Source organism: Salmo salar, chromosome 15 (assembly GCF_965601325.2).
Source record: "Salmo salar chromosome 15, fSalSal1, whole genome shotgun sequence".
Lineage (NCBI taxonomy): Eukaryota > Metazoa > Chordata > Actinopteri > Salmoniformes > Salmonidae > Salmo > Salmo salar.
The window spans coordinates 44473337-44497938 of record NC_138305.1 but is presented as its reverse complement, the minus strand read 5'-3'; the positions used below and the strand labels follow the sequence as shown (position 1 = coordinate 44497938).

The window sequence follows — 24602 nt, the reverse complement described above, 5'->3', positions numbered from 1 at the left end:
ACAGCATGATGCTGACACCACCATGCTTTGCTGTGGGGATGTTTTTCCATCAGCAGGGACTGGGAAACTGGTCAGAATTTAAGGAATGATGGATATTGCTAAACACAGGGAAATTCTTGAGGGAAAACTGTTTCAGTCTTCAAGAGATTTGAGACTCGGACAGAGGTTCACCTTTCAGCAGGACAATGACCCTAAGCACACTGCTAAAGCAACACTCGAGTGGTTTAAGGGTAAAGATTTAAATGTCTTGGAATGGCCTAGTCAAAGCCCAGAACTCAATCCAATTCAGAATCTGTGATATGACTTAAAGATTGCCGTACACCAACGGAACCCATCCAACTTGAAGGAGCTGGAGCAGTTTTGCTTTGAAGAATGGGAAAAAAATCCCAGTGGCTAGATGTGCCAAGCTTATAGAGACATACCCCAAGAGACTTGCCGCTATAATTGCTGCAAAAGCTGGCTCTACAAAGTATTGACTTTGGGGGGGTGAATAGTTATGCACGCTCAAGTTTTCAGTTTTATTCGTCTTATTTCTTGTTTGTTTCACAATAAAAAATATTTTGCATCTTCAATGTAGTAGGCATGTTGTGTAAACCAAATGATACAACCCCCCCCCCCAAAAAAAATATTTTAATTCCAGGTTGTAAGGCAACAAAATAGGAAAAATGCCAAGGGGGGTGAATACTTTCACAAGCCACTGTAAGGCACACAATGGCGGCTAACCTTTACTAACTGAAGTACCACGTCACCCTGACGGAGGAAAGCGGGTCTAAAGGCTCCTGAAGGAAAGGCCAGGAGAAGAGGTATTTTCTTAACGGGAGACACTGTTTGTTTGGGTGGCAGTGCTGATATAATATCAGTCCTTACCATATGTTTCCTCCTCATAGCCATCAGGGCCAGCCTGTGGGGTTTCACCGCTCTTCAGACAGTTGTGGATGTAAGTGGCCTTCCATCTCGCATACTTCCTGTGCTGGATATTCTGAAAAAGGGAAAGGAACAAGGGAGGCAGGGAGGAGGAGAGGGGGTAAATAAATACAGAAATATTCAAGATAAGAGATGTTGAATTAAAAGCAATTAGTTAAACAATGGAGACTGGATGAAAGGCTTAAGGTAGGACTATATTTATTTTCCTTTGGCTTACGGTAAAGGGATGGAAGGGGAGGGGGTGAAGCAATAACTGTGGTCTAACACCCAGGTCACCAAATTCATTAGAAGTTCTATGCACCTAATTTAAAAGTTCTCCCCCTGTTAATCTTATCTGTAGATTAATTAAATGGAAATTCATTGAGGAGCTTCCTTTGGAGAAAACAAAACTTCAATGTCCTAAACTACACATTCACTTCAGCCACAAGGGTTATTCCAAACCAGTACATCCAGGTGGTTTCTTTCTAAATGACTTAGCAAAATTAATACAATGAAGACATTTCTTTCTGAAGCAACTAACACACACAATCATAATTCTAATCTAAATTATCCCTGGAGATAACAACATGCTAGCCCTGAGGGGAAGTTTAGGACTGATGGTAGCTATGATTAGAGCTCACACTTAATAGTCTCACATACTCCCTCAAACACCATTTTCTAAAAGTTTGGGTCCTCCACTCTCTGGTGATGAAATGTCTTTTTTTTTCTGTAAGAAATCCAATCTCCCACAATGCATTGTGACGTGCTTTGTATAAAGAAAAGTATATACAGCAATCAGCGAGCGGGGAACTGTGAGGCTCGATTGTCTGGGTTAGTGGTACAGAGAAAAAAACTGAGTTTTAAAGCAGCCTCTCCAATGAGCTATCTGCAGCAGGAAAATGCATGGCCCTTAGGGAGAGACAAGCCACTCAATGAAACATTGTCTGTTGTCTGCCACAGGCCACTTCCCTCAGTAGAAAAGCCATCTGTAGCCATAGAGAGAGAAGCTTTAATAAGCCCACAGCTGCTGAGATGGGGTCTATGAGTGTTTCTCAAAATGCATACTACCGTGCTCCGAGCACGCAAATTGGAGCGCGGGAGGGTTGGAGTCCAAATCAAAGTATTCGAAACAGAGCACGGAGGACACTTCACAAATGCATACTCCGTTTGTAAATATTTTGAAGCATGCACCGATGCAAGCTTCAATAGAAACTAAGCAAACAAATATGACTCAACCACGTAAAAAATGAAGCTACATTTCTTGAAATCAATGGCAGCCTTTATTTGAGCTGAAGCGAGAGAAAATTCACACATACTAAGGAATTAAATGTTGCCTATTCACATTTCATGTTGCCTGACCACAATATTTCATCTTGATATCTTAATAAATACATGCTGTGTTAATTTTGGTATGTCTACCTGCCAACATACCGTAGATAGCAAGTCCAAAATAAGGCAATCGGGCTAACTGGCTAGCTACTAGTACTGTTAGCTAGCCATGAAGAATTGTTAGCTAGCTATCCACGAAGAATTGATATCTTGTATAATATACATTTTCAGTCACTTTTGCCTGTTAAACTATCTGGTTTGCTACATTATTAGGATTCACATATAGCTAGCTGATAGTTATGAAGTAAAACGGTTGTTTTGTGTGTGTGTGTGGTGTGTGTGTGTGTGTGTGTGTGTGTGTGTGTGTGTGTGTGTGTGTGTCTTGTTTCGTTTCCATTGCCATTGTTGTCCTGGCTGGAAGACAGTTGGGGGAATGGGTAAGTCCATAGTAAGTCAATTTAGCTAACTGGCTAGCCATGAAGAATTGGTAGCTACACACAAAAAAATGTACATCTACCTTGCATAACATTAGTTTTAGGTAATTTTTGACTGTTGAACTAGCTGGATAGCTAGATTATTAAAATTCACAAATCTAGCTGATATTTATGAAGTAAAGCGTTTGCTTTGTGTATATCTTGTTTCGTCCATTGTGCTGGCTGGAAGAAGTTCCAGTGAATGAGGGGGTGAAGCTTGAGGTAATACAGACACAGTTGGGGGAGTGTGAGTGCTTCTCAAATGTATTGTTGTGTGCATTCTCCACACTCTCGTCCTCAGAAGGACGTAGTCAAGAGAACGTGGTCGGAGAATGCACTCGGAGCATGAGAGTGTGGAGCACTCTAGTATGCATTCTGAGAAACACCCTGTCTAGTAGCCTACAGTTCTAGACTGGAGGCTCTATATGTTACAAGCTGTTTCCAGGAACACACTGTTTTCCAGTCAGATCAGTCAGTAATCTCAAGACTGGAATGAGTAGATCAAATAGAAATTCCTCATATTTTCTATGTCTTTGAGAGCAGCCGTAGACTGATGGAAGGATGGAATTGTGGCTAGTCAGTTCGTATTACTTCACACATTAATTAATATGCTGAAATAAAAAGGTATATGTAGTTACAGTAATTTATAGGCCTTATACAGTAGGATAAGGGTATTCAATATAGTATGCGCTGCAGGTAGCCTAGTGATTAGGAGTGTTGGGCCAGTAACTGAAAGCTCACGGGTTTGAATCCCAGAGCCGACTAGGTGAAAAATATGTAAAAAAAATGTAATTTTTAATATATATATATATATTTTTTTTTTAACTTACCTCCTCTGATAACTCGCCGAAAACTGACAGGACATCTAACAAAAGGCTAGATGTATAGAAGGACTTAATCATATTCCTACAAAGAGAGACAAAAAAAAAGAAGTTAATTAAGGCATACTGAAGTCATTAGACCCAAGTGTTTTAAACCTGCCAACTGTGACAAATGTCTTCTACAAGAACGGATTAGGCTGCGTCACAGAACATGGATAATTCTATAATTATCAAATACACTATATATATACAGAAAAGTATGTGGACACCCCTTCAACTGAGTGGATTCAGTTTTTTCAGTCATACCGGTTGCTGACAGGTGTATAAAATCAAGCATAGAGTCATACAATCTCCATGGACAATACAAATAAACAATAACAATAATGATAATAATAATAATAAGAAGAAGAATAATAATAAGACAAACGTTGGCAGTAGAATGGCCTTACTGAAGACTTACAACGTGGCACCGTCATAGGATGCCACCTTTTCTTAAAATTTCTCCCCTGCTAGAGCTGCCCCAGTCAACTGTAAGTGCTGTTATTGTAAAGTGGAAACGTCTAGGAGCAACAACGGTTCAGCTGAGAAGTTGTAGGCCACACAAGCTCACAGAATGGGACCACCGAGTGCTGAAGCACGTAAAAAATCATCCGTCCTCAGCTGCAACACTCACTAATGAGTTCCAAACTGCCTCTGGAAGCAAAGTTGGCACAAGAACTGTTCGTTGGGAGCTTCATCAAATGGGTTTCCATGGCCGAGCAGCCACACACAAGCCTAAGATCACCATGTGCAATGCCAAGCATCGGGTGGAGTGGTGTAAAGCTCGCCACTGGTGGAAACGCATTCTTTGGAGTGATGAATCACTTCACCATCAGGCAGTCTGACGGATGAATCTGGGTTTGGTGGATGCCAGGAGGACGCTACACCTGCCTGAATGCACAGTACCAACTGTAAAGTTTGGTGGAGGAGGAATAATGGTCTGGGGCTGTTTTTCATGGTTCGCCCCTTAGTTCCAGTGAAGGGAAATCTTAATGCTACAGCATACAATGACATTCTAGACGATTTTGTGCTTCCAACTTTGTGGCAACAGTTTGGGGAAGGCCCTTGGCTGTTTCAGCATGACAATGCCCCTGTGCACAAAGCAAGGTCCATACATAAATGGTTTTTCGAGATCGGTGTAGAAGAACTTGACTGGCCTGCACAGAGCCCTGACCTCAACCCCATCGAACACCTTTGGGATAAATTGAAACGTGGACTGCGAGCCAGGTGACTTTTGGCCATGTAGTGTATGTGGATTTGTCTCTTATGAATTTGAATGATAATTGGATCCAAGGAATCAAACAGGTCTGTAAATATCAAACTATGACACGAGTCATGACACAAAGAGAGGAATGTGGGTCTGGAGTCAGAGTTCAGAGGCGACACCACTTATGGGAATTCAGTGTAGATCACAGGACAGGAAGGAGGGAGGAAAAATGTCATAAAATCCCACAGCTGGTTCCAGGAAGCATAAACACAAGGCAGTAAAAAAAACACAGAAACATAGGGGCTTGCTTTCTGGGGGCTTCCAGCGCAGAGGTGTGCCATGTCAATGTAAGACTTGTCGTGGAGCAGAGCAGTGCAGAGTGGAAAGTAGACCAATGTATTGAAAAGCTGAAGGAAGTTTCCTATTCAGGATTAGTTCCCATAAACATTCAACTCTGCACCTCCACACATGACATAACGTAACATTTATAGCTTGTTTATGTAGATCCAGTTTCTTGTAAATCAAAGCTCTTTTTGTGCCGGAGTGGAATATTAATATAGCCTACTTCTCGTTATCCCGACTTGAAGACAAGCGTGTTTTATTTGTATTTTCAAATGTGGTTGTACGCATTTGCCTACATACCATTGCTGGCACCAGTTTTACCAGACAAACAGAAATGACGTCATCAAAACATACTATAGGTATACTATATAACTCTCAAGATTGGCCTCAAGTGCATTCCTTGTTCAAATATCAATTATTAAACACTGGGTATATTTAATGTTTTCAATTTCCTAAGAAAAATAATTTTGTGAGACAGAAACCATACAGCATCCTTTCTTCAACACACAGTGCAGAGCAGCCACTCCCTCTCCGTCTGCAGCCAGCATTAATCAAAGGCTGACCACACTTCATCCATTCCTATTTAATGGTCTGCAAAATACTAGTACTGCAGAGCACCGTGGAAACCATCCTGATGTCTGGGTTGATCACAGTAAATCCTTCCACACCGCTTCACCTTAACCTGAGGTTAACTAAGATGGTGTTCACTGGGAGGCAATTCATGGCGGACCGCTACTTCAGCAGACCTTACTGAAGGTTGAGCAATATTTTTGTGGGTTTGTAGCACGTCTCACTGTCGTGTTGTGGAAACAAGACGGTAAGACGAAAAGGAAAACAAAATGCATCTTGAATAACAATACATGGCTGGAGGTAAGACGACTAGCCTACGTTGAAAAAAAGAGATCCAGGCCTATTACTGAAAGATTTGGAAGTCCATCTCCGCCCACTTCTCACTTGATTAACGTCATTGGCATTTGGATTCTCATGACGCAGGGGGTGGGTTGCGGGGAAGGGGAGGCAAATGTGAAAACAGAAAGGGATGAAACAGCATGGAGGTTAATTTACAGCACATTCTAGCCTGCATTCTCAACACAACAGTGTGTGCTTTCATGGCTTTTATCTGGCTGGCTCTGCAGAGGTCAGCATATTGGACAGAAATTGGGCCTGCCTCAGGCTATTTACATGCATTATGTCAAAGGCTCTGGACAGAGCCTCAAGACCTCAGTGAATGACTTCCACGCTTCCAGCTATGAGATATTTTATCTGACCCTACTTTTATGCACAATCTTTTTTTAAATTGAAGGATAAAATCTTTCACTGGAACTGATGGATTTAAAGCCTCCTGATCAATTTAGAAGTTGAAACCACATTAGATTTGTCAACACTTTGGCACTGACTCGATTTAAGCTTTTGAAAATACAAAGACCATAACCGGCCAACAACATAATAGCTGGATAAAAGTCCAATGCTTATATGATTACCCCTTTATACTCAATGGAGTCCCCAAAATATCAAAGTTTTACTTGTTGGGATAAGAATATGAATCATCAGAACTGTTGATTTGACTTCTACTCATCAGTTGGGTAGCGAGTTCAATGGGGCTTTAATGAAACATTGCTCATTGCTTAGAAACAATTTAGCGGATTAGTGAAAACCTGTCATCTTAAAATATAGGCAGAAAACATTTTTCATCCAAATTGCTACATTGCACAAGATGAATGGGCACACAGACATATGCAAAATGGATGAAGTCTTTAATTACTAGCTGCAAAACTCAAATGTTATTTCTCTCCCATGTTCAGGACTGTGTCTGGCGCTGTATCTGGGGCCTGGAATCAGCACACAGGAGACAGCATCCTGTCCCTGCCTACAGTACTGGAGACCCTGGCTGGCCTGGCCTGACCAGGCAACCACCGTTCCTGGAAAACTCTGCTCTACTGTCCAGCCTGCTGCTGACGTCAGGGCCAACGACACACTCATTATGGCAGCCAGACCTGTAACGCTACACCTGCATGGCCAATAGGAATCATCTCACCCCTGTGGCAATCTATTCACACAGACAGGGCTTTGTTGCTAATTTTAGACTCTGGAAAGGACCCTTCATGTGCAAAAGCAACAGTGTGATTATTTTGTGTCGTGGTTCAGTGAAAGGAAATGGTATTCATGAGGGCTTACGTATTGGAATCAGAAAATTGGAAACAGTCCACTGCCATGCTGAGATTCAAGAGGCAGGGAGCTGTCTGCAGCTACAGTACAGTAAGACTTCTCCCCATGCTAAGCAGGTAGTAAGACAGTGAGTGAAGAAGTAGCCTTACTTGTGGAATCGTCCAGATCGATCCTCGTTGTCAGCGTAGAGGAACATTTTTAAGGCATAGTTTTCGATGTGGGCATTGCCGACAACTTCCTGGGAGATTGAGTCATTGTCAGTCAGCTCCTTCTTCATCTGAAAAACACACAACAGCATCAAATCACACAAAAGTAAATTATGTTCTGCAGGTAGGCACATTCAACCTGAAAAACCACAGGTTGGAAGTGGCAAACATTTTACAAAAGGCAATCAATCAATACAGAGTAGTTTCAAAATGCACATTCACTTTGACTTTTCAGCTTATCAATCTTTCATCTGATACAAAATGTTCCTCCTAGGTTCCTGAACAGCACAGACATGGTCTATACATAGAGGGAGCCTGTGTACTGTAGTGTGCATGAAACGTGTGAGGCGAGGCTTTCCATGGCGTGAATAATACATTCCTGGGATGCAGCAGAGCGCAGACACTGATTCCACTCCAATAGAGTCTAGTATGGTGGAGTGGAGGGTCTCTGGAGATGCACCCACAGATCATTACATGGACAATAACCAAGGGTGTATTTTACCGCTTTCATTTCAACAGTGCGGGACAATAAATCATGTGCTGAGCACCACTCACCAAAAGGATATTTAACCAGAAACATCAAAGCCAGTTGCAAAGAACTGGCAGTTTACTTTATCACACTGCTCTTACATGACAATCATCCATGACAATACCAGTGACACAGACACTGGAAAACTCACACAATTTTTATATTTCTAACTGTGACTTGTTTGTTTTGTCAAAACTTCATTGTCTGTGTATGGTCAACCCCTGCATGCAGCTGACACTTTCAATTATTGCTGTACCCATATTGTGCCTTAATGGATTGTGGCCAGTTGCCAAAAATGCAGCCGCAAAGCCCACTCACTGTCACAGAGCCAGCCTCTCTCTGAGATGTTACAGTCTGCTAGAGAGGTTTCCTTGTAAAATCAGTAAAGCAAATAATACTGATTACATTTCAACAGGTGCACTCTGCTCTCCTGAATGGACTTACTGTTCATGTTTTAATGAAATCTCAACCTATGCTTAAAAAAAAAAAGCTGAAAAAAAAAGCAGGTAACACGCAGCACAGTACATTACTTGTGTTAGCGAAGGACTTTAAAAACATAACTTAGAAGGAAGTGTGCCGACTTTCTAGAAAGTCGAGCCAGCCGTTTCTAATTGAATCAAAGGATTCAGCTTGGATCACAAAACACCACTAAAACTACTCTGGGGTTCTCTAGAAGTCCCTGTTGTACTAGAACAGCTTAGCAAAACACAATAGTCATTTTCAATACGTCAGGACAATATTACCATGAAAGGCTGCATCTTCTTTGATGGTTTTGCTGTCATTGCAAAACAGAATGAGTGAGAAATGTGTTTCGTACCCTTGGGGTAAAGCAACCCTAACAGACGAGAACTAGGTCTACTGACACTCATCAGGTCTGTATAGGCATTGTAGGCCAACAAAAACAAACAGCTAGTGCATTGAAGCGACTGACAATGCAATGTTAAAGACCGCCAAAGCGGCGATCAGGAAAACAAAAACTGCTGTTTCCATGAAACAGAGGCCCATCAGTGTATAGCCTAAATACAGACAGTCTCTTCCACCACACCTTCGCTCCCTAATCCACTGCTCTCCGAACGCTAATTTAACGATGGAGAGAACGAGCCAAGTGTGCTGGTCAATATGCTGAGGGCATGCTTTAGTTCATCTTCAATACCAGAACAAAAAAAGACAGATTGGCACCTTAATTATCCATCCTCTGCACAAAATAATAATAATTGGTTGTTTGTTTCCCTAAAAATGTGTAGCTTTAGTGGATATTAAACTGTTAAGAGGTAAAATGATAAAGAACCACATGGTGCGATGTAAGATTTCTGTTTCTTCAAATCAAACTTTATTTGCCACATGCGCTGAATACAACAAGTGTAGACTTTACCGTGAAATGCTTACTTACAAGCCCTTAACCAACAGTGCAGTTCAAGAAGAAGAAAATATTTACCAAGTAGGCTAAAATAAAAAGTAACAATAAAAAGTAACACAATAAGAATAACGAGGCTATATACAGGGGGCACCGGTACCAAGTCAGTGTGCAGGGGTACAGGCTAGTTGAGGTAATCTGTAAATGTAGGTGGGGGTGAAGTGACTATGCATAGGTAACAAACAAACAGCGAGTAGCAGAAGTGTACAAGAGGGGAGGGGGGGTGTAAATGTAAATTGGCCGGTGGCGATTTTTATGAATTGTTCAGCAGTCTAATGGCTTGGGGGTAGAAGCTGTTGAGGAGCCTTTTGGTCCTAGACTTGCTCTGCTACCGCTTGCCGTGCGGTAGCAGAGAAAAGTCTATAACTTGGGTGACTGGAGTCTGACAATTTTATGGGCTTTTCTCTGACACTGCCTATTCTAGAGGTCCTGGATGGCAGGAAGCTTGGCTCCAGTGATGTACTGGGCCGTATGCACTACCCTCTGAAGCGTCTTACGGTCAGATGCCGAGCAGTTGCCATACCAGGCAGTGATGCAACCGGTCAGGATGCTCTCGATGGTTCAGCTGTAGAAAGTTTAGGATCTGGGGACCCACGCCAAATCTTTTCAGTCTGAGGGGGAAAAGGTTTTGTCGTGCCCTCTTCATGACTGTCTTGGTATATTTGGCCCATGATAGTTTGTTGGTGATGTGGACACCAAGGAACTTGAAACTCTCGACCCGCTCCACTACAGCCCTGTCAATGTTAATGGGGGCCTGTTCGGCCCGCCTTTTCCTGTAGCCCACAATCAGCTCCTTTGTCTTGCTCACATTGAGGGAGAAGTTGTTGTCCTGGCACCGCACTGCCAGTTCTCTGGCCTCCTCCCTATAGGCCGTCTCATCGTTGTCGATGATCAGGCCTACCACTGTTGTGTCGTCAGCAAACTTAATGATGGTGTTGGAGTCGTGTTTGGCCACGCAGTCGAGGGTGAACAGGGAATACAGGAGGGGACTAAGTACACACCCCTGAGGGGCCACAGTGTTAAGGATCAGCGTGGCAGACGTGTTGTTGCCTACGCTTACCACCTGGGGGCGGCCCATCAGGAAGTCCAGGATCCAGTTGCAGAGGGAGGTGTTTAGTCCCAGAGTCCTTAGCTTAGTGATGAGCTTCGTGAGCACTATGGTGTTGAATGCTGAGCTGTAGTCGATGAACAGCATTCTCACATAGGTGTTCCTTTTGTCCAGATGAGACAGGGCGGTGTGGAGTGTGATTAAGAATGCTTCATTTGTGGATCTGTTGGGGCAGTATGTGAATTAGAGTGGGTCTAGGGTGTGCAGGAGGATGCTGTTGATGTGAGCCATGACCAGCCTTTCAAAGCACTTCATGGCTACCGACGTGAGTGACATGGTGCGGTAATCATTTAGGCAGGTTACATTTGCTTCCCTGGGCCCAGGGACTATGGTGGTCTGCTTGAAACATGTAGGTATTACAGACTCAGTCAGGGAGAGGTTGAAAATGTCAGTGAAGACACTTGCTAGTTGGTCCGCGTATGCTTTGAGTACACGTCCTGGTAATCCGTCTGGCCCAGCAGGCTTTGTTCACATCAGCTACCGAGAGAGTTCACACACAGTCATCCAGAACAGCTGGTGCTCTCGTGCATGCTTCAGTGTTGCTTGCCTCGAAGCGAGCATAAAAAGGCATTTAGCTCGTCTGGTAGGCTCGCGTCACTGGGCAGCTCGCGTCTGGGTTTCCCTTTGTAGTCCGTAATAGTTTTCAAGCCCTGCCACATTCGACGAGCGTCAGAGCCGGTGTAGTAGGATTCAATCTTAATCCTGTATTGACGCTTTGCTTGTATGATGGTTTGTCTGAGGGCATAGCGGGATTTCTTATAAGTGTCCGGATTAGTCTCCCGCTCCTTGAAAGCGGCAGCTCTAGCTCGATGCGGATGTTGCCTATAATTTATGGCTTTTGGTTGGGATATGTACGTACAGTCACTGTGGGGACGACGTTGTCGATACACTTATTGATGAAGCCAATGACTGAGGTGATGTATTCCTCAATGCCATTGGATGAATCCCGGAACATATTCCAGTCTGTGCTAGCAAAACAGTCCTGTAGTGTAGCATCCGTGTCATCTGACCACCTCTGTATTGAGCGATTCACTGGTACTTCCTGCTTTAGTTTTTGCTTGTAAGCAGGAATCAGGAGGATAGAATTGTGGTCAGATGGAGGGCGGGGGGAGAGCTTTTTATGCATCTCTGTGTGTGGAGTAAAGGTGGTGTAGGATTTTTTCCCCCCTGGTTGTACATGTGACATGCTGGTAAAAAAATTGGTAAAACTGATTTAAGTTTGCCTGCATTAAAATCCCAGGCCACTAAGAGCGCTGCTTCTGGATGAGCATTTTCTTCTTTGCTTATGGCCTTATAGAGTTCAATGAGAGCGGTCTTAGTGCCAGCTTCGCTTTGTGATGGTAAATTGATGGCTACGAATAATACAGATGAGAACTCTCTTGGTAGACAGTGTGGTCTACAGCTTACCATAAGGTACTCTACCTCAGGCGAGCAATACCTCGAGAATTCTTTAATATTAGACATCGCGCACCAACTGTTATTGACAAAAAGCACCCCCCCCCCCCCCCCCCCCACCCCGTGTCTTACCAGAGGTAGTGTCTCTGTTCTGCAGGTGCATGGAAAATCCTGCTAGCTCTATATTGTCCGTTTCTTCGTTCAGCCACGTCTCGATGAAACATAAGATGATACAGTTTTTAAATGTCCCGTTGGTAGGATAATCTTAATAGTAGGTCATCAAATTTTATTTTCCAATGATTGCACGTTAGCAAGAAGAACGGATGGCAGTGGGAGTTTACTCGCTCGCCTACAGATTCTCAGAAGGATCCCCGATCTGTGTCCCCTTTTCCGGCATCTTTTCACGCAAAAGGCATGGATCTGTGCCTGTTCCAGTGAAAGCAGGATATCCTTCTCGTCGGACTCGTTAAAGGAAAAAGTTTCTTCCAGTCCGCAATGAGTAATCGCTTTTCTGATGTCCAGAAGTTATTTTCGGTCAGACGAGACAGTAGCAGCAACATTATGTACACAATAATTTAAAATAATTTAAAAAATAACAAAAAAACAATAGCACAATTGGTTGGGAGAATGTAAAACGTCAACCATGTTCTTCGTCGCCATCTTCAATTTCATACTGTGCTTCCTCTTCTGGAATGGAATGAAAGTCTCATTCATGTTCCCATGATTAGGGAGGAAAAATAAAACAATGATTTCGCATTAACTTCCAGAAATATCATACAAGGCGCAAGACATAAAACAAAAGAAGTTTAACAATCTGTCTCGAGTTCACATTGACATAATCTGTGAAAGTAGGTCAAAGATGTATCTCATAGAAGTTTCTTCACCACCTTTTTAAAAGCCCTTTAAACGGGATGCACCCACCAGGTCTGGGCTCTTCGCTGGCTGAGACACTAGCTCTATAAAAATCCCTGAGTAAACAGCATCCAGAGGTTGTTTCCTGCTCCTCTTTTAGAGGAAGACCATAAACCCAGTCTTTTGAAATCTTGATGAGAATACAGTGCTCTTACATTTTCTCAAAGGAAACAATTAACAGATAGGATAGTTAAGAAATATATATTTTTTCATAATATGATATAACCGTTCTCTTTCACATAAGAATGTATTGGTTATTATAGTTGCTTCCTTTCCATGACATCTAACAAACATTCCTTACCGAAGGATGTGCAAATGTGTGACGTATCAAGAGTTCGCTACAGTGTGAGAGAGAACACCCATGTTGCATTAAAACCTTAAGCAAATCTCAAGGAAAATACAGTGCATTTTGAAAGAATTCAGACCCCTTGACTTTTTCCACGTTACAGCCTTATTCTAAAAAGTATCAAATAACAAATGTCTCATTAATCTACACACATTTGGAAAGGCACACACCAGTCTATATAAAAGGTCCCACAGTTGACAGTGCATGTCAGGGCAAAAACCAAGCCATGAGGTCAAAGGAATTGTCCCTAAAGCTCTGAGACAGGATTGTGTCGAGGCACAGATCTGGGGAAGAGTACCCAAAGATTTCTGCAGCATTGAAGGTCCCCAAGAACACAGTGGCCTCCATTATTCTTAAGTGGAAGAAGTTTGGAACCACCAAAACTCTTCCTAGAGCTGGCTGCTGGGCCAAACTGAGCAATCAGGGGAGAAGGGCCTTGGTCAGGGGGGTGACCAAGAACCCGATTGTCACTCTGACAGAGCTCCAGAGTTCCTCTGTGGAGATGGGAGAACCTTCCAGAACGACAACCATCTCTTTACGGTAGAATGGCCAGACGGAAGCCACTCCTCAGTAAAAGGCACATGACACCTGAAGGACTCTTATACCATGAGAAACAAGATTCTCTGATCTGATGAATGCCAAGCGTCAGGTCTGGAGGAAACCTGGCACCATCCTTACAGTGAAGCATTGTGGTGGCAGCATCATGCTGTGGGGATGTTTTTCAGCTGCAGGGACTGGGAGACTAGCCAGGATGATGACAAGATGAACGGAACAAAGTAGAGAGATCCTTGATGAAAACCTGCTCCATAGCGCTCAGGAACTCAGACTGGGGCGAAGGTTCACCTTCCAACAGGACAACGACCCTAAGCACACAACCAAGAAAATGCAGGAGTGGCTTCTGGACAAGTCTCTGAATGTCCTTGAGAGGTCCAGCCAGAGCCCGGACTAACGTCTCTGGAGAGACCTGAAAATAGCTGTGCAGCAACGCTCCCCATCCAACCTGACACAGCTTGAGAGCATCTGCAGAGAAGAATGAGAGAAACTCCCCAAATACAGGAGTGCCAAACTTGTAGAGTCATACCCAAGAAGACTTGAGGCTGTTATTGCTGCCAAATGTGTTTCAACAAAGTACTGAGTCAAGGGTCTGAATACTTGCGTAAATGTGATATTTCTGTTTAATACATTTGGAAAATAAAAAAAATACAGTTTTTGCTTTGTCATTATGGGGTATTGTGTGTATATTTATGATGGAAAAAAAACAATTTAATCCACTTTAGAATAAGGCTGTAACGTAACAAATGTAGAAAAAGTCAAGGGGTCTGAATACTTTCCTAACGTACTGTATATGCCGAGCAGGTCTTACATTAAACACAGAGCTTAAAACTCAAAGCAGATGTTTTTTTTATTGCATGTCTCACAATTCCACTCAAGAAATTTCAGAAGTACATTTCTGAAGGAATCCATTATTCAAAAGGCATGCTTTCCGTAACTAATGGTGGTTCAGATTACAGTCTTACCGAAGCTTTGACTAAATGTGTGATCTAACTATCTCAAAGATTCAAATTTCTCCTTGGATAACTTTAAAAGTAGACCTAATCACATATAGGGGCTACATTATTAACGATTATAGATATGAATATCTGATGGACAAGCTAAAGAATTACTGTTAGACCCTCAAAACAAGCAGAAATTACATTTGGCATTCACCTTTTGAGAAATTTGACAATGTAAATCACAAAATTCCTCCTATATTTAGATCATACGGCAATTACACTACAGATGTTTGGAATCAACGAGTATTTCACTCTTATAACTGAAAATGATGAGGTGCAGACATTTCAATCATGTTCGCAGAACTCAAATCAAGGGAGGCTGCCGCTTTGTTGTTAATGTCCTTTTTGAGAGGCAGTGTCAAAATCCAATTCTGAAGGGAAACTGAATCCACTGAAAGGCCTGTTCCTGACCAGCTTTGAAAATAGTCAAATGTCAAGACTCCTAAAGTGCACTTAGCAGCCAATGGCTTTGAAGATATTCATTACTAAACTGCCCTCAGAGATTCACGACGTGATAAGCTTCATTTAGTGGATATTGGTACAGAATAGAGGAAATAGATAGAATTAACAAGGAATATGAAGAAGTACATTATGATAACTACATTATGATATCTTACCCAAAAATCAACAAATCATAATGTGAAGACAATTGGGAAATAGTAGATAAATGTGTCATTGTGTGCAAACTTGTTTAAACATTCCAAAGGCTGTATCCAACCTTTAGTGTAGCTGACTAATTATCTCACCGTTTCTAACTGATCCATCAGTTGCACAAGAAACTTCCGACATTCTGGGGTTTTGCTGTCCAGTTTCATTCCCGTCTGCATGGCATAAAGCCGACCTGAAAGAGAAGGAAAAGGGTATCACTATTTTATCTCAGAGCAATGTGTCAGGGGTGATGACGACACTTCATGTTTCCCAGAATAACACTGAGTGCCCTCAGAACAGCCTCAATTCGTCGGGGCATGGACGACAAGGTGTCGAAAGTGTTCGACAGGGATGCTGGGCTATATTTACTCCAAAGCTTCCCACAGTTGTGTCAAGTTAGATGTATGTCCTTTGAGTGTTGGACAATTCTTGATACACACAGGAAACTGTTGAGCGTGAAAAACTCAGCCGCGTTGCAGTTCTTGACACACACAAACCTGTGCGCCTGCGCCTACTACCATACCCCGTTTAAAAAGGCACTTAAATATTTTGTCTTGCATTCACCCTCTGAAATGGAACACATACACAATCCATGTCTCAATTATCTCAAGGCTTAACCTGCCCCCCCCCCCCTTAATCTACACTGACTAAAATGGATTTAACAGGTGACATCAATATGGGATCATAGCCTGGATTCACCTGGTCAGTCTATGCCATGGAAAGAGCAGGTGTTCCTAATGTTTTGTACACTGTGTTCAAACTAAAAGTTAGAGTAGAGTCTCTCTCTTTATTATCACGAACAGCAATTCATATGGTAAAATCAAATGTGGACTGGACATAGTTCTGTTACATGGTCAAACATTTTTGGGGTTCAGGGTAAGGTCTTTCAAATTAAAGTAGGCTACCCTAAATCACCCAAAGTGTCCATTTGTCCAGCATGTTGGGGCGGCAGGTAGCCTAGTGGTTAGAGCGTTGGACTAGTAACCGAAAGGTTGCAAGATTGTTTTCACGTTCTTCTCTGAGTTATGACGCTCACTTTGAGTTAACTGATTCAACCTCCCAACAGTGCAAGTCCGTGAAAGAGGCTGTGTAAATATTAGCATTATTGTTATTATATCCTTAGCATTGTTTCACTCAGCACATAGCAGCCAAGAGGGAATCTTGGCTCATGTTTTCAACACACGCTGTCCATCCACCCTCTCCTCCATGTTGACAGATCCTTGCATCCTTTGATTTTATGCATCCAGGCTCAGGACCATTAGCGCTCTTCTCTCAGTTTTCAGAGATTGAAAACATGCGCACACCCAGACATCTGGTGAAGGACTGTCCCATGAGCCTTAAAGTGTTCCCTGTGTGCAACTTTGACACACACTCAATGTTTGAGAGGCCATTGCCAAATCCAACAGCTCTGGGTTTACAGCTGTTTCGAGTGCTGCAGTTTCCAACCAACAAAGAACTCTAAAGCGCCATACCTAATTGACAGACCTTCTATTGACGTGATACATGAATGAAGATGTGGGAAATTATATATGACTAGGCAACTAGATTCAGCCGTGGGTGAAGTGGATGGTTGGGGGACCAAAACGTAATTCTATTTTGTTTTTACACTTCAAATTGACAAGTAAGCGCTAATGAGATTGGATTGGAAAATAACAATCCTTTTATCCCACCCCCAGATCTATATTTTTTATTTTGACAAAAAAAACTTTTGGGGGGCCAAAAATGTATAATCACTTGGGTGAGTTGGGGCCCGTGGGCCGCCTGTTGCCGACCCCTGAACTGACTAGGCTATAGACATAACACAAAACACTGCCTGGAAGAAGCCACTCAGAATAAGAGCAATGCCGTGAAGAGGCAGAACAAAAAAGCAGCACACTGATGCTTTGAACGTGTAGTCTACAGCCTGAAGTGTGAGCCTCTGAAGGACTGCAGTCAGAGCCTTAATAATGAGCGGTCTCCAACCGGGACAAAACAACAATCATCGATGCAGTGAGTTCAAAGTCATTAGCTACACAAAGTCAGACAGGCAGGTTAATTTTTTTTCCGGACCAGCACCCAAGTAGGTGTCCGCCTCTAAAATTAAGATCATACCTTCCACACGTTCGCGATTTAAATGCTAACAGTGTGAAGGATGCTGCTGTCCCTTAGGAAATTAAAAGATGAGCCACTAGATCAGCTTGTAGCCTAGAGCCTGTCTAGCCAAAAAACATGACATAATTGTTTGCCATTCTTCAAAGAGTGCTTTAAAAACCTGTCTGGGCTAGGGGGCAGTATTTTCACGGCCGGATGAAAAAACGTACCCAATATAAACAGGTTACTACTCTGGCTCAGAAACTACAATATGCATATTATTAGTAGTTTCTAAAACTGTTTGAATGGTGTCTGTGAGTATAACAGAACTCATATGGCAGGCAAAAACCTGAGAAAAAAATCCAACCAGGAATTGGATTGTAGTTTTTCAAGACTGGGCCTATTCAGTATACAGTGACTTAGGGTTCAATTTGCACTTCCTAAGGCTTCCACTAGATGTCAACCGTCTTTAGAACGTGTTTCAGGCTTTTGCAGTCAACAGAGAGCGAATAAGACCTCCTGGAGTCTGATGACCGAGAGAATGACAGGCCACAATTACGCGCTTTCACGTGAGGAGGTAGCTGTGTTCCATAACGTTTTTCAAGACATTGGAAGCGTCCGGTTGGAATATTACTAAAGTTTTACGTTAAAAAGGCCCTAAAGATTCATGTTTTACAACGTTTGACATGTTTCAACGAACGTAAATATAACTTTTTGTCCTGAAATTTTCGGCGCGCTTTCTACATTTGGAGTAGCTTACTGAACATGCAAACAAGAAGTTATTTGGACATAAATTATGGACTTTATTGAACAAAACAACATTTATTGTGGACCTGGGATTCCTGGAAGTGCCTTCTGATGAAGATCAAAGGTAAGTGAATATTTCTAATGCTATTTATGATTTTAGATGACTCCAAAATGGCGGGTATCTGTATTGCCTGGTGTATTTTTCTGAGCGCAGTACTCAGATTATTGCAAAGTGTGCTTTCCCCGTGAAGCTTTTTTGAAATCTGTCACAGCGGTTGCATAAAGGAGATGTTCATCTATAATTCTTTGAATAACAGTTGAATATTTTCTCAACGTTTATGAAGAGTATTTTTGTAAATTGTTGTGCTGATTCACCGGCAGTATTGGAGGCCAAATATTTTCTGAACGTCACGCGCCAATGTAAAATGCTGTTTTTGGATATAAATATGAACTTTATCGAACAAAACATACATGTATTGTGTAACATAATGTCCTAGGAGTGTCCTAAGATAATCAAAGGTTAATGCTTCATTTCGCTGTGTTTTGGGTTTTATTGACACATGTCCTTGCTTGGAAAATGGCTGTGTGATTATTTTTGTCTATGTACTCTCCTAACATAATCTAATGTTTTTCTTTCGCTGTAAAGCCTTTTTGAAATCGGACAATGTGGTTACATCAACGAGACGTATCTTTAAAATGGTGTAAAATAGTCGTATGTTTGAGAAAGTTGAATTATGACATTTTGTTGTTTTTGAATTTGCCGCCCTAGGTGGGACCCAAACTGTAAAGAAATGTGTGCATTTATCTATAGGCCTATGCCAAGTGTTGCGACAATGCCTCATTTATTACAGGGGCGGAAATCCCGGGGGGGACGGGGGGGACACGACCCCCCCATCCTGGGAAAAATATGATTTGTCCCCCCCAATATATCACTGAAACATAACTATGTAATTTAAATAATATTAATAATACGCAATGAAAGCAATTGTGCTGATTATAGACACTTAATAGCGCGTTTTTAAGTTTCAAAAGATTGCGACCCCCCCACCCTTTGCCTCACAATGGTTTGATCCACTGCCAGTTCCTTAGCTTGCTAGGTAACAGAGAGGTCGTATCTACTGTAAGTTAGTGCTTCAAAGTCCCTGTGATAAGGTTAGCGATAAACTGAAATCCAAACTGAACAGAACTACACTCTCTTCTACCATTGTCTTAATAAATATATTTAATGGTCTCGTTGCAAAAGCTAAATTGTCGCAAGGGAACTTTTATTTATTTATTTATTTTATTTCACCTTTATTTAACCCGGGTAGCAAAGATTATAGCAAACACCACTGAAACTGAATTGGTGCTCGCTAGCTTTGCAAATTCAGCTATTGTTGGAAGCCAGCCAATATGAAACAAACTATTAAAATTACAAAAGGTTGCAGCATATGTTGTGTAAATGGTGAACTCATACAGCTGTCAACTCTTGTCATTTTAATCCGTTTCACATTTGCTAGCTACCTTTTAGATTGAAGCCCAAATAGAATGATTAAAGATGATAGAAGCCCATCTCCTACTGTAAATAACCTACACACTGTGTGTGTAGCCAGCCAGCCAGCCAGGTAGAAAAATGGCAGAAAAATAAAAGACGGACATCAGAGTATTTTTCAATACACCAAAACGCATAGTAAGAACCCTAGTAGCCTTAATATCTCAAAGACTAGTTGATAAAATGTTTATAAGAAAGAAATGAAATTCTAATGGAAATGTTTCACAATGATGTCATTAGGCAGAGCAGGCAACAGATGGCACACAGACAGCAGAGTTGGGGACAGATATGCAGGGACAGACTGGCAGAGACAGGGAGTCTCAGGTAAGTTTGTTGAGTCTTTGTTTGGCAACATTATGAAAGGTTCTCAATTTTTTTGACTTGTAAAATAGGAACATAATTGGAAAATGCCATGGATACCCCCACTCTCAACTTAAACTGGTGACTGAACTAAGATTTGTTAAAGGCAATGGTATTGCTGTTGTGATTAGTTGTGTAGTTTTGGGTACCGGTAGTTAGGAGTACGGCAAACACCTTATTTCTTTGGTTCCTCAATATACATTTACCATATTACAATGTAGGCTATGTGTTACAGCACTACTTTTGGTGTCCCCCTCAGGAATTGCTCTTGAGAAAATTTCATGTAATTGTCCCCTCCAAAGTTGATATCAGATTTTCGCCCCTGATTTATCATAACCATTAGAGATAATAAATCTTAATTGCTAAATTGACCCATATATATATTCATTCAATAAAAAAGCATGTGCCATTTAATTTAATGAAACCGTAATATAAACTATATCGTGAAACACAATCTTCAAATAGGCAGTAACCTCAGCAGTGGCGATTGCTTGTAGAAGACTATGGCCTTATATTGTTAATTTTGCAGACAAGACGCACTTATTTCCCAAGCCCTTATCACAATCAAAACACCTATTTTATAGTAAAAAAAAAGTAATAAGAGAATATTTTTCCAAATGAAAAAAGTTTCCACTGCGAAGTGCGGATCATCTCGCGTCTAGAATTTTTTTTTAACGTGGCTCAATTTGGCGAATTAAAATATTTTTTCAGGGTTACAAAATCTGTCTTTTCGCTATGCAGATATTAGTTTATTCTGCCAGTTGTTTAGACTTTTCTGAATGGATGAACAACTCCACATTGAACACTGCATGGTAATGAATTACAGCCTATACATTTGTTTGGTGAGTAGCCAGCCCTATGCTTAATGATTCTGGTGAAACATGCTCTGTCTTTATCAAACTATTTTTGTGCGTATTTTCAGTGTGGAACCTGTCTATGTTTAGGGGGTTATAGCCTAGGCTAACCAATTTTAAAATGGCACTAGCAGTTCGCAATGTAGCCTAAGCGGAAAATAGATGGGAATATTATTCCAAAACTGCAGCTCATTGTTGGAACACGTTTTCCTACTTCAGTCAACCAGTCCATTTTGAATGTGTGATAAAATTGTCGTCATTTGGCAAGGAATGTAGCTTGTGTATCCCATCAGTTAGATACGTTTTTATAGGCATTTATTTATGTAGACCTAACAGGAGCTCGTGTGCGCAGTCAGCACGTGTATGTATGGAGCGGTCAGAACGCAATTGAGGGAATGAGACATGGAACTGTGTGATGCATGGCTTGGTTTATTTCTTGTTGTGCCCCGCAAATGCACATGCTCAAATGGAACACTAGAGTCAAAGCAAATCAACGTTGTCTTCAAAACAATTTTCAATGGCCCGTTCGGGCAGCCACAAAGCACATTCCATCAAATAGTTTTACAGTATTTGATTATTATTATTATTATTATTATTATTATCTCTGGTTAAAGACAGAGCTTTGTGACGTCCGTTCAGTACTCGATTACTCATGTCCATCCCTAGCACCGATGCAATAATTTATTCACCAACATTTCAACAGCAAGCTGTCTTCATAGAATAGGCTACAACAAGTGGTGCACTTGTCATTCTGACCTATACGTTTTGACAACTGCCTGGCCAGCCCTGTTTGCCTTGAATGCAACAGGTTTCCATAGACCCGCCTGTGAGCTGAAAAAGTAGGCAAGCCAACATCAGCTTCCACGTCAGCAGCACATCAATAGAGCATTTTAGTAATACAAAAATAAAGTTATACTAAATCAGCAAATGTCACATTTCCAAGGTGGGATAGGGTATCATACAGTGCATGTTATGACAAAGGTTGAGTTTTAAATCACTCATCTAACTCTAATTTCACAGTCATTACATTGTAAAACAGGGTGGACTGGCAATTACTACTTCCCAGCGGAAAATAAAAAAGCAAATATACCCAGCTGGGAGTTCTCTAAGTATGGCAAAAACACTGATCGTTCATTTTAATGAAGGGGTCTGTGTCTTTGATACAGGGCTGCTCTAAGTATGAAGCCTATGAGTGGGCAAAAGTCCAGATCCATGTGTGATAGGCATGTGTCAGTTATAATTGTAACAACATTGCCTTAAGATATCTAGCTAGGCTAAATTCTGCATTCAAGGCACAGATATTGTTGTACGGCCTCATATAGTGAGCAAAATTCTATATTTTGTTTGGTTTTCAACACCTGGGACGCCATCATAGTGTATGGCAGGTTGAATGCTGCTGCATTAAAAATGAACAAGAAAAAGCCTGGGGCTTGAAACCAATAGTGGGCCTGTTACATGGTTATCTCCATCTCTCCTACAATAACACTGACTCAATTCAAATTACAACTGAACATAAAACCCCGGAAAGACACGTTAAGGTGACCAATTTACAAGACAGAAGCAAAACAGAATACAGTCATTACTTTCGGTTGGCTGAAGCAGTTTAGATTTGATTCTAGTAGGTTCAGCTTAGATAGAAGCACAATATTCATTATGCTCACAATTAGCTTTTAAAATGGCTTCACCATTTGTCATATATCAAAACAAAGCATGTCAGAAATCAGGAGAAAATACAATTTTAGAAAACTCTTTCCAAAAGTTTGAGCCAAGGTGCAGCGGTGTAAGGCACTGCATCGCAGTACTTGAGGCGTCACTACAGGCCCGGGTTCGATCCCGAGCTGTCGCAGCCGGCCATGACCGGGAGACCCATGAGGCGGTGCACAATTGGCCCAGCGTCGACCGGGTTAGGGGAGGGTTTGGCTGGCTGGGATGTCGTTGTTCCATTATGCTCTAGGGACTCCTTGTGGCGGGCCGGGCGCCTGCATACTGACTTCGGTCGCCAGTTGTACGGTGTTTCCTCCAACACATTGGTGAGGCTGGCTTCCGGGTTAAGCGAGCAGTGTGTCAAGAAGCAGTGCGGCTTGGCGAGGTCGTGTTTCAGAGGAAGCATGGCTCTCGATCTTCGCCTCTCCCGAGTCCGTACAGGAGTTGCAGCGATGGGACAACACTAACTACTAATTGGATACCACGAAATTATGGAGAAAAAGGGGTAAAAGTCCATTAAAACTATGCCAAAGGCCACGTGTTGATATTCCCTAAACAGTTAGCCATAACGAAAGCAATGGGGATCATTTTGCTCAGATATGATGATGGTCACTGCACATCACAGCGGGCACTAACAATGTCATCCTTTGTCAAGCCATTACGCCCATACAGCTTAACATCTAATTCTCCTCTTCTGAAACAATGCAACACTGAGACCATTCACGACAGACGCAAGGCCATGAAAATAAAATCCATAATCCACTGTACTTCAGAAGGGGAAATTATTTTGCCATGGGCAGAACTGTGTGTGTGAGTGTGGAAGGGGGTTGATGAGTAAGGGAACTTCATGAATGGCCAGGGGGGTTACAGTATTCTCTCCCCCAGATAGAGATGTAGGAGAATGACAAACTACAGTGTCCAATGACACAAAAAGAGACAGTCAGCAGCATTCATTCCTCTGCAAGGCTCCACAGATGGTTGTGCGTGCAGCCCAGTACATCACTGGGGCCGAGCTCCCTGCCATCCAGGACCTCTATAACAGGCGGTGTCAGAGGAAGGTCCCAAAAATTTGAGGACTCCAGCCACCCAAGTCGTGGACTGTTCTCTCTGCTACCGAACAGCGGCGGTGCCGATGCATCATGTCTAGAGCCAACAGGACCCTGAACAGCTTCTACCCCCAAGCCATTCCTGATAGAAAGTTAAATAGGTAGCCAAATAGCTACCTGGACTATCTGCATTGACCCTTTTTGCACTAACTTTGACTCATCACATATGCTGCTGCTACAGTTTAATATCAGTCACTTTATTCCAAGTTATACGTACATATCTACCTCAATTACCTCTTACCCCTGCACATGTACTCAGTACCCTGTGTATATAGCAAAGTTAACGTTACTTATTTTCTATTTATTATTATTTATTTTACTTTTCCATTATTTCTCTATTTTCTTTCTCTCTGTATTGTTGAGAAGGACCAGTAAGTAAGCATTTCACTGTTAGTCTACACCTGTTGTTTACGAAGCACGTGATGAATAAAATTGTATTTACTTTTATTTCATAAATGTGGAATATAGCTAAAGGGGATGGTTGACTGTCCAATGTAGCTTGATTCACAGGGATTAGTGTCATTCATTTAATACACTGAATGTTACGAATATTTCCCATCTCAAAAGTGAGTCAACTTTTCCCCCTGCAGATGTTCTTCCACAGAAATAGACAGTGTGGTAGTTGAACCTCCACTGCGTAGGCCTAAACCATGACATCCGTGTTAATGTATGTTGAAGTAACAAATCGGCCTATAACTTTGTCAATCTTTCTGGTTTGAGATATGGTAGAACTTGACTAAAATCCTTGTCAAATGGAAATAAATGGGAGGAATACATGCCTGTCCTGGCATGCATCCCCAACGCAAGCTTGACATTAGTCATAAAAAGAGTGTGAGCTG

At 41.9% G+C, this 24602-nt stretch overlaps 1 protein-coding gene across 1 annotated transcript in view; it reads right to left on the bottom strand.

Annotated features, from left to right (window-relative positions):
* LOC106571414 (vacuolar protein sorting-associated protein VTA1 homolog) overlaps window positions 1-24602 on the bottom strand; it is a 49161-nt gene that overhangs the window by 20449 nt on the left and 4110 nt on the right. The window contains exons 2-5 of the mRNA XM_014144477.3: window positions 15490-15584; window positions 7430-7557; window positions 3536-3611; window positions 868-979 (exon numbers count right to left, since the gene is read on the bottom strand). Of these exons, the coding sequence (XP_013999952.1) occupies window positions 868-979; window positions 3536-3611; window positions 7430-7557; window positions 15490-15584 (411 nt within the window). The remainder of the gene's footprint in view (window positions 1-867; window positions 980-3535; window positions 3612-7429; window positions 7558-15489; window positions 15585-24602) is intronic.